General features: G+C 44.5%; 1 protein-coding gene across 12 annotated transcripts in view; it reads right to left on the reverse strand.

The window, feature by feature from the left end:
• Nucleotides 1-1353: 1353 nt before the first annotated feature.
• bin1b (bridging integrator 1b) overlaps nucleotides 1354-11055 on the reverse strand; it is a 16705-nt gene continuing 7003 nt past the window's right edge. For 2 of the 12 annotated variants that reach the window (XM_031852327.1, XM_031852322.1), the window contains exons 2-17: nucleotides 8340-8420; nucleotides 8156-8210; nucleotides 7948-8042; nucleotides 7717-7752; nucleotides 7100-7195; nucleotides 6873-6980; nucleotides 6477-6569; nucleotides 5605-5690; nucleotides 5433-5508; nucleotides 5291-5346; nucleotides 5159-5203; nucleotides 4543-4585; nucleotides 4154-4303; nucleotides 2659-2712; nucleotides 2437-2538; nucleotides 1354-2334 (exon numbers count right to left, since the gene is read on the reverse strand). In XM_031852327.1, coding sequence (XP_031708187.1) covers nucleotides 2233-2334; nucleotides 2437-2538; nucleotides 2659-2712; nucleotides 4154-4303; nucleotides 4543-4585; nucleotides 5159-5203; nucleotides 5291-5346; nucleotides 5433-5508; nucleotides 5605-5690; nucleotides 6477-6569; nucleotides 6873-6980; nucleotides 7100-7195; nucleotides 7717-7752; nucleotides 7948-8042; nucleotides 8156-8210; nucleotides 8340-8417 — 1275 coding nt within the window. In that variant the 5' untranslated portion in view covers nucleotides 8418-8420 and the 3' untranslated portion in view covers nucleotides 1354-2232. The other 10 variants (XM_031852323.1, XM_031852324.1, XM_031852328.1 and 7 more) reach the window with 10 other exon arrangements.

Here is an 11055-nt window from a genome sequence, read left to right on the forward strand (position 1 = left end):
GAGTCGTCTCCTCCTCCGATGGTCTTGTCACTGGGCATCTGTCCGTCTGGCTGGATGCCGTGCTCCAGACAGTACAGCTCCCAGCATGCATTGCCCATCTGAACACCAGCCTGACCGACATGGACAGAGATACACTCACGCTGGAGGAGCACAACAACCGGAGGTCAGGTTAGGATGCCTTCGATTACACATTCATACTTTGTGACATTTCTGTCTGATATTTTTGCATGAAACTGTGCTGCTTACCATGATTATAAACTCCTGCTGCTGACGTTGAGGGTCTCCAGGAGAAATGTGCTGTCTGGTAATGTTGAGTCTGCTCTGGTACTTATAGTTCCTCCAAACTCTGGTGACTATAGTAACAAGCTTTGTTGTCTGGGGATAACTGTGTTAATCATTGAGCTGCACACCTCAGTAACCCTCCGTCCAGCTCTAAGGTAATGTGTAACCCCAGACCCCGACACAGGCTCAGGCATGTAGACCTCATTGAAGTCACAGGAAACAAAGCAAACAGAGCATTGTTTTAGTATTTGTGGAGCACATTGAGATTCAAGGCTCTCCATGGAGACACAGACTGATGCAGACACTAAAGTCAAGGAGATGCAGGGAAATACCAAAGTATTAGTGTCCAGAATTATTCAAATGAATAAACCCTTTTTATGGCCAATGAGCCAACGAGCCTCAATCAGGAAATCATCTGTTAATCTCTGTAGATTCCCTAAAATAGAAACAATATTATGCTGTGTGATCTACTGTTGGAGTAGAGGAAGCCTCCCCCCCCCCCCCCCCCCTCCCCCTCTCTGTGAGGCCTGTTGTGTTTCCACATGATTGGGTCTCCTGTTGTTATAGAGACATAGAAGGTCACACTGCGGTCGCTAGAATGTATGATTACTGTTGAGAGAATAACACGCTGATGGGTCTCCATAAATCAAAGACAATAAGCATAAAGGACATGATGATCAGCAATGGGCTCCTAATTAGATCATTGTTTGTTCTCTGTAGTCCAGCAGCAGAAAAACTACCACAAAGTACTTCCACTACTTTAAATGTGACAGACTCACTCAAAGCACCACCTGCTGGTTGAAGCCGTGCAGCACGTTCACACACATCTACTGCATAAAGTACTGAAGTATGAACATTGCAGCTTATAAACACATATTAATCGAGTACATTAGGAATATAAATCATCGCCTGCATATGAAGAAATAGAGATGCATTGATTGATCTATTGGTGGATTTAAATTGAATTATACAAAAACATAAAAATAAATGCTCTCAGATCCACCTTTCACCAGACCAGGAAGAAGAACTCAGACTGAAAGAGAAAAGAAGGAAGGAAAGCAGCACAGCACATGTTGTTTCATTCATCTTTAATGACACTGACCAACAGATGGTGCATTAGTTATCACCTTATTCATCAACTCCACACATTATAAAAATACAGTTTGCATGGGTTCAACGTTGGTTAATAAGGTTTAAATGGAGCACACTCATTTAGAGCACAGAGATCCAGTCAACTTCACATGGACGATGTCTCCTGTCTGAGTATGAATAAACTAAAGAAGATGATTTCACCCATCAATGAAAATATGACTCAAAACCAAAATAAAAGCGTATGTGCATTAGAAAATGTAAGCCACACATTTATTTATGTCCTCAAAATGGCCAGTAAAATAAAAACTACTGTTCCCTTTGATAATCCTACAAGCCCAAGAAAAGAATAGATTGTGAAACAGCAAGGCAGCGCCGTGCAAACATCCTGTTGATACCTGGTGTTCCCCAGGGCTCGACTCTAGGACACCTCGTAGAGCGACACTACCGGGTGTCCTTGAGTTACAGAGACAATCAAATGCTTCATGCAAGGAACTGTTGAGACATTCTGACATTCACACAACACATCCAACACAACGTTCGTGTTCTGAGTCTCGTTTCACTTCAGCATATAAATAATCAGGAATAAGAAATCAAAACAAAATTAATAAGTTTTACATTTTGGGTGTACAATTTGACTGAATTTACTACAAGGTAGTGAGTCGGGGCGAAATTTAATTATCTTTTTATACGAACAACGTTGAATTTGGTTCGAGTAAATGTGTAACAAACAAATGATTTGGTGTCGTAGCCGCTGAGAAGTTTCCTAAAGTGTTAACATTTAGTGACGGTTCCACCAGCTCGTCTCCACTCACATGGAGCCTGAAGGAGGCTACATCTTTGTTTTTGTGGCATGAACCTTTAAACCTTCTGAGTAAAGTTCTCAGGGAAAACGCCTTTGGCTGAAATATCTTTGTTCTGCACCCAGTGAGACTCCTGCACCCCCACGAGCCAGCCGTCGTCCTGCAGAAAGAGAGATATATATTATATATATATATTATATATACTGTAGGTCACTAATGTTGTGCTTGGTCGATGCAGAAGTAGGAAAAGAGGAAGTGATACCTGTTCATCTGGGTTGTCGAAGGCCAAAACCAGCACATCATCTCCGATCTTCAGCTCCAGCTCGTCACCGTCGGTGGCAGCGTACTCATGCACCGCTTTCACCTGACGTAGAAACACGATAAAGGTTCATTGAGATGATATGAACCCAGGGAAACAGAAACCTCGTCAAAACGATTCTACCAGAGTGTTCATCACAAGGTAAAGGAGGATAAGTCATTTAACCTTGTAGAGGAATCCTGGAGGGAGGTCTCCGTCTGAGCCATTGGTCACCTCACTCTGCAGCATGGAACAAGCAGAGAAGGTCCAGGGTTATTATTCAGGAAGTCACAGTCAGATGTGTGAAGAAGCATTAAACAGAAAAAAGAGGTGAAAGTAGACGAAAGAAGAGGGGTTTGGTGACTCTCACTAGGGATCCTTGAGTTCCAGGCTGTTAAAGACCTGCCTCCCTATGATTCGACCCTACCTGGGCCTCTCCTTCACCCCCACAGCCACCTCCCCCTCGGGCGCCATCGTCGTCCCAGCTGGGCTCGCTGTACGACGGAGCAGCATAGACTTTGCTCTCCTGACCCTGAGCCGCCTCTGCATCCTCCCTGCCGGGCTGGGTGCTGCCTTCATCGGGTTCCCGGCCGCCTTTGGCCTCCTCTGGGTATCGCTCGTCTTCGTGCTGCGGCTCTGCGGCGGTCTGTTCTTGCTAGGAAAGGTCAGGGGGTTGAGGAGCGTTGTGGCGGGTTTGGAATCAAGAGGGAAGGTAGGTGGAAGGATGGGAGGAGGATCATGAAAGATCAGGACCCCGGGTGGTACGGGCATCGTAGAGGAAAAGGAAGGAGGTTTATGATGAAAAAAGATGCTGTCAGTCGTCTACAGTCCAGCTTCCTCTGCTCTACTTCACATGTAGAAAATAAAAGAGTCCGTTTCTCCGTTAAGAGCACAGGAACCCATGCTTACCCATGAGTCCCATGATGGCGCCTTCCGTGGTGCAGTTAGAGACGAGACAACCATGAGAACAAAGTGTGCAGGTCGTCATCAAAGTGGTCAAACATTAGGAAGCACACATGAGTTCTACGTGTTTTAGAGGAACTCCACATTCAAAAGCTGACAATGTTTTGCAGCTTTTGCTTAAAGTTTTATCAAACGATTTGCAGAGTCTCTGATCAGCTCATATACTGTACATGTGCATGCAAAGTGAGGCTGAATGGACATGCAGTTCACATAAACACACACACACAATAGTAGAAGCTGTGTTCACATGCAGTCTTCTGTTGGATCTCTGCACCATGCGTGAGATGGGGAGCAGTTTGAAACTCAGTTCTCGTCTCTTCTGTGGAAGAGTTTTGAAGACGTTTCTGCCTTCTTTGGTTTTGTGAGATCACTTCAGTCGAGGTGAAATGAAATCGAACACACAGGTTTTTATATCTGCATGTAAACACACGTCTTCAACCCTTCAGCTCCGCCAACCTTTCACCGTTACGAAGCCCACCCACCTTGGGAGCTGGAGATGAGACGGGCTGTAATACCTCCACATCCCAATCCAGCAGGTTCACCCCTGACCAGGGCTCACACTGCCTCACACACACATACACACACACTCGGGTCAGGAGGGTTTACTATCTGGGGAAATGAATGCAGTCCATGTGACGATATCTGCCCTGCAGGTGACAGTCATACAGAGGGATCTCTTTAAAGAACCAGGATGTAGAGGCAGAATACTCAGTCTGACCTGCTGCGTCGTCGTGGTGCTGGACTCTGTGTTAACATCAGACACCGAGGCCTCGTCCTCTACCGGGTCCACCCGCTGCTGCCGCTGGTCCGGAGACGGCATCGGTCGGGGCGGAGGCCGACTGGGAGGAGGACCGGGCCTCTGCACCACCAGCAGGGTTCAATCAAAACCACACCACACACACGTGCACGCATGCAAAGGCAGCGAGGGAGACGGAGACACATTAGTTCACTAAATGAAGGGTGTGTGTTACACAATCAGATCTTTATTTACTCTGTTTTATCTTTGTGTAAAAGCTCTTTGATATCAGTACAAATGACTCAACATGACTCTACTGCTGTAGAGAACAACAGAGTGGATACACTCACATGGTCAGGTGTTAACTTTACCTTTGGTGCTGAGCTGGCTGATTCACTGTGGTTGGTTTCCTCACTGAGAGAAAGAAAGAGACAGAAACAGGTGCATGAAAATAGGGACAAGAAGTAGAAGAAGAAAAAGAAAAAGAAAAAGAAAAAGAAGAAGAAGAGAAAAGCAGCAGAAAAGAGTAAAAGAAGATTTACTGAATCAAACTCATCACACATGCAGTTCTCAGTTCCCTCCACACGAGGGCGACCACACCCTTCAAACACACATCGACTGTGTCTCAGGTGAACCTGTGTCACATGACAAGCTCTTCAGGATGTTATAAACACAACAGGAAGCAGACAGGAAGTGTCTATCATGAGTTAGTGAAGCAGAAGGAGTCACAGGTTTGAGTCCCAGACGTGTGGAGCTGCACAAACCTTCTGCTTTGAAGCAGAAGCTCCAGACAATATGATCATAGTTTTAATCTTGAAACATTAGTACTTTATTTGTCCTGCAATTGCACCTTTATTCTGAAAATCTCAGAGATCAATCCCAGGTTGTAGTAGACATGTTGTAAGTATTTAGCATTGGTTTTGCATTAGTGGGTTAAGGTTTCATTCCATCGACGCTGCATGCTCGGCCTGTACTTATTTCTGTTACCTCTTGGCACCTTCTCCTGTCTTTGCTGCTGCAGTAGCACCTTTTCTGCAGTAGGGGGCGGTGTGAGGGACATTTTTTACATCTTTCTACACCACGTTGAACCTTTAAAATGTGACTGAAGGCCTCACTTACTTCTGCTCCCGCTGCTCTTCCAGTTTGCTCATGATGTCGTTCAGGTTCTGGCTGAGCTGAGGAGACACAGAGCAGACGAGGACGGATCAATACGGCGACTGATCATTCCTTCAATCAATCACACGAGGACACGTCCACTCACCTTGTTCATTTCCCCGTGGAACTTCTCCTGATGACCTGCCAGGCCCTGGAATGTGTTAACATAGACGCCAACACGACTGCACGCACACACACACACACACACACACGGTTTTAAACATGTGACCCGAGTCGTCATTAAAGATTTTGTAGAAGAAGAAAATTAAGAGTCTTACTTGTCCCACAGTGATGGAAGCTCATCTTGCAACTCCACGTTCAGCTCCTCGAAAATCTTCTGAGCTCGACCCAGCTCCTCCTCGGCCTACACACACACACACACACACACACACACACACACACACACACACACACACACACAATAATAATATATCTGTGTCTGCAATACTTTTTTCTTAGTTTTAAAACAAGAGCACTGGAACATGCAGACAAACACACACAGGGTTTCAGCATCCAAATGAAAATCAGAAGGAAATTACTTCTTCTTCTTCTACGACACAGAAACAACGTAAACAATAGTTTGGATCGGGGATCAAATGACAGTGAGGCTCTCTGCACACGATCATCAGAGAAGAAGCTTTGTTTGAGTTCTGCAGATTCTTCTGTGTCCGACGTTAGCGTGGATAAAATAATACGTGAGTTCTTTAATAAAGGTATCAGTGATGGGCAGACAGGAGGAAGAGGGAATAATGACCTGACATGACTCAAACTCAATCATTCCTGCACAAAAACATTATCAAGCGCCCAATCAAATAACTAGAAAGCCTGACATCAGCAGGCTACGTGGGTTAGCATGCTAACGTGTTATTTTGCAGCGAACACACAGTACAGATGAGACTGGTGGGAGTGTCGTTAGTTTTGCAGGTATTTAGTCACAAAGGAGGTCATTGAAGGCGGCGCTAGAGGAAAAGTCAGCAGGGTTCACCCTCTGGTGATCATGAACGTGTGGAGAGAATATAATGTCAATCCGTCTGATAGTTGTTGAGATAGTTCAGTCAGAAAGTAGAAGATTTGGACAGAAAACTGGTGATCGTGTGCAGAGAGGGCCGGGGGGGAGGAGGGGGGGGTCAGTGATGAACCAGAGTTTCACCTGGTTGAAGGAGAGGTTAGTCTGAGCCACCTGGTGGGCTGATATCAAACCCTGAGCCCAGCTGGGAGCCGCCATCTCCAACAGGGCTGCTTGCTAACCAACACACACCATGCAGGAGAGAGGAGGAGGAGGAGGAGGAGGAGGAGGAGAGAGAAAGAAGAAAAGCAAACAATTCAAGACACAAACATGTTAATTAGCATTTAGCAGTTTAACGAATAAAACGGGTTAATTAGCTCTCAAGTTAAAGTGATGCAGCAGACTTAAGGTGGTATTATTATTATAATTAGGTAACTCATACCACCTTAAGGTAAAAACTATTCCTTTAAACTTCAACATCAGCAGCAGAACACGAGCAGCCTGCATACACATCCCATAATGCATCCCAGTGGTGGTTACCTTGGCGATCTTGGCCTCGTCCTTCTTCTTTCCTTTCTGTAAGGAGCTGAAGTGATGCCGGGCGCTGTCGAAGTCCACCATCTTCCTGTCACGCTTGGCGATGCGAGCCTGCAGCAGAGCTCAGGTCAGATTATCTGCTGTTATTTATTCATAATCAGGAAATCTGATCTGTGCTCACAACACGGACATGTTGCTGATTCATTGTGAAGAGAAGGAACCATAAAGACCTTAATATCAGGGAACTGAGTCAGGTACGAGTCCAGAGAGGTCAGAGATTTATCAGTGATGCTCTGGTGGTAGTCTAGCCACAGAGTGTCTGTGTCCTGAAACACACACACACAGACACACAAGCGCACGCACGCACGCATGCACAAGCACACACACACACACACACACACGCACACGCACACACACACACACACACACCAGAGTGAGATGTCTTCTCACACACATTCACTGAGTTATGAAAGAAAAAGTTTTGATTATAACGACTACAAGTACTCAGATCTTTTACTGAAGTAAAAGTATTAGCATCTAAATACACGTAAAGTGCTCACTATGCAGAATCACAGTACTGTACTTGATGCATTAATGTGTTCGTCACTGTAATGTTCCAGCTGGTGAAGGTGGAGCTCATGTTAGTGACTTTATATGCTGCTTTTATAATAATAGACCATCGTTTATGAGTTGATTTAATAATCAGGATCTGTATCTAGAGCTTTAAAATAGATGTAGTGAAGTAAAGCAGCACATTTGTGTCTGAGATGTGGTGCAGTGGAAGTATTTGTTCAGTCTAACAGCAGCACTACTTCCTCTACAGCTGGACCTGCTCTCTGCCTGTTACCTCCAGGTTATTGTCCATCTCCTTCTCTATCATCTCCTTCAGAGTGGAAGGACAGACGCATGCAGTTCAGAGAGAGAAAGAGTGTGAACGGAAGGAAGAGTGGAGAGAATCATGCACAGCTGACAGCAAAAAACAGAGTGAATACTCCAATGCGTGACATAAATACCACATGTAACATGTATATGTCGTCTGTAGACCAGTGAACGAGATGCCGAGGTTTCCTGGTCTCACCTCCGTCAGCGCGTCCATCTCCTCTTTGCCGAACCACTCCGGCTCGTACATGTCGGCCAGGCAGTCCTGCAGCCGCCGGGACGCGTCGTGCATCGCTGCAACACAAGAGAGGGTCGTGTCTGCCTCCGAGCGGAGCCTCTTTGTGACATGAAGGACAGTGAAACTCCTGCAGATGTAAAGCTAGATCACAACAGCTGCTCACACTCACTTTTCACTGCTACCAGGTAGGCTTTCAGGTCTTTCTGCAGTTTGCCGCCTTCTGTCTGCAGGAGCGAACACAGCACAGTCAATACAGATGTTTATTGATATAAAGATGCCCCCCCGTGTGGCCTGGTTTCATCACTTGCAGGGAGACAAATAGATGCTTTAAAAGGAGTACAATGGCTGCTGACCATCTGCTTGTTGAAGTTGGCCACCATTTCCTCGAAGGCGACGTCTCGGGTCTCATCTGCTTTGCCGAGCTTCTGCATGACCTGCAGAGCAGACGACACGCCGTCGATACGTTAATATCTGTCAGTGTCTCATTTCATTCAAAATGTGTCAACATCGGAGGATGCTGCAGCTAATGCTGGAGACAGGATTACCAGCATGCATCTGCAGAAAGACTACAACCTCCTGCTGTTGAACTACAGCTCTGTGCCTTCTCCTTCAGACCTGCCGCTCCATGTAACAGTGGACTCCTCGTGATGGAGGAGGAATCCTCCCGGAGAGTTGTTGATGTTGATCAACCAGCGTTAAACCTGAACAATCAGCTATTTATTCATTCTTTTTCAGATTTCTCTGATGTGTATTTAAATAAAATGATATGATAATATAGAGTAAAGAGAGTTGTACATTTGTATTTACTGCTGTTAGACAAGGTCACCGGCTAATCTGAGCCTCCGCCACTCTAATCCTGTGACACACAAACCGCCATCAACACGACGACGGGGACTTCCCCTCAACACACACCTGCTCACTGAGCGTCCACACACACACACACACACACACACACTCTATTCCTTTATTACTTCAGTATCAGCAGTAAATGTCTGTGTGACATTATTAGATATTAGATCCTCTGTTTGACTCATTTCATTCTCTGTTACTTTGTGTTATTATTGCTTCTATTTATAGTAAAGTCAAAGCCTTTGCTGCAGTTTAGATATTTCAATCGGTGGTCTATTAAAACCCGGACCTATATTTGGACGACACAACTGGTGTGACCTTCACAGCCCTCAATGTCCGCCGGCTCATTGTGCACCTGTCACAGGTTTCATGGTGCATTCAGGGCTGACAAGGCTGGAAATATGGTGTGTTTTCAGACTGTAAACTCAGGTGTAATGGAACACATACAGTACTTGAGTTTACCACTGCGTGTGTGTGTGTGTGTGTGTGTGTGTGTGCGCGTGCTCCGGGGGTATTTTTGAGGAGTGAAACTGAACACCGATGGGTGACGGACGGCTCTGAGCACACACACACACACACACACACACAGGCAGTTTGTGGTGTATTAAGAGTGATGAGGAGGAGGCCCAGGAGGGCTATAGATAGACCCCCCCCCACACACACACACACGCCCACAGCAGTGAGGCATGCTGGGAGTCCACAGGGAGGGAGGGGGGACAGGTGTGCAGGCCAAGCAGGGCAACTGTCAGGTTTGATAACTTTAGCTTTGAAACATGAATCATAGAAAGCATCATGTCAGTCTGCTTCACTGTCTACTGTCTATTATTTTACACTTCTAATACTGTCTATAAGAACAATAATAACGTAGAAATAATGACATGTAATAACATGTTTATAATGGAGATATAAGGACATGTAATAACATGTTTAGAATGGAGATATAAGGATGTTTAATAACATGTTTATAATGTAGATATAAGGATGTTTAATAACATGTTTATAATGTAGATATAACGATGTTTAATAACATGTTTATAATGTAGATATAAGGACATGTAATAACATGTTTAGAATGGATAATATAAGGATGTTTAATAACATGTTTATAATGTAGATATAAGGACATGTAATAACATGTTTAGAATGGATAATATAAGGATGTTTAATAACATGTTTATAATGTAGATATAAGGATGTTTAATAACATGTTTATAATGTAGATATGATGTTTAATAACATGTTTATAATGTAGATATAAGGACATTTTAAGTATTTATTAATGTGCAGTATTTGTCAACAATTCCAATTTCTCTATGAAGACTTATTTTATAATTATACAACTATGTTTTACGATACTGTCATTATTATAATACATGAATGAACTCTTCTTCATATCTGCTTACATTACATAAGAGTCATAAAATGTTTGTATTTAAAGTGATTTAAATAAAGTGTTGCCATATTTTGTATATGATGACTGGATTAACCTGCAGTTTTATTTTGTGGAATTGTTGTTGCATATTGCCAAAAATAAAGTGACCCCATAAGTGAACCTTTGGGGGCCTTTGGGGGTCTTTGTGGGCCCCTGGGGGGGTGAGTGTCATGGGGTCCTGCCTCTTTGAATCCCAGCACCACACCGGGTCTCCAGCTGCACTCTAAAGAGCACCTCCTCCATAAATTTATGAAAAATGAAGCTGGAATTTTGAGAGTTATGTATAAATAATACGAGATAAAGTTGTAATTGTATTTTAAAAGCACATTTAAACGAAGCAACGCTTGAGTTATAATATTATGCAAAGTGACGTCATTATTGTTTTGCGAGGTGTAAAAAGTCATAATATGACGAGAGTAAATTCATGAGTCCGACGTTATGACAAACAGTCACCTGACCGAGTAAAAGCATAAAGTGGGCGGGGCGTTGGAGGAGGTGGGCGGAGCGTCGGAGGAGGTGGAGGGCTGCATGCCAGCAGACAGACAGCTGAACCCAGCGCTCCCCTCCTCCACCTCAGAGGGAAGATGATACTCTGACCTTCCTCTTTCCTCCACAGCTCAGTATCTCAGCTCAGCGTCCGTCACACAAGACGACACCAGACCAACAAGTTACATTCATACCTTTCTACATCTCCTCCAGACAAACCCTGACTTCTCCGTTTCATCTCAAGGCGTTTAGATCTCCAGCAGAACCCTTCACACCTAAGAAGTGCTGGAGCCTACATCAAC

The sequence above is a fragment of the Anarrhichthys ocellatus genome, unplaced genomic scaffold (genome assembly GCF_004355925.1).
Source record: "Anarrhichthys ocellatus isolate YVR2014 unplaced genomic scaffold, GSC_Weel_1.0 scaffold12, whole genome shotgun sequence".
Lineage (NCBI taxonomy): Eukaryota > Metazoa > Chordata > Actinopteri > Perciformes > Anarhichadidae > Anarrhichthys > Anarrhichthys ocellatus.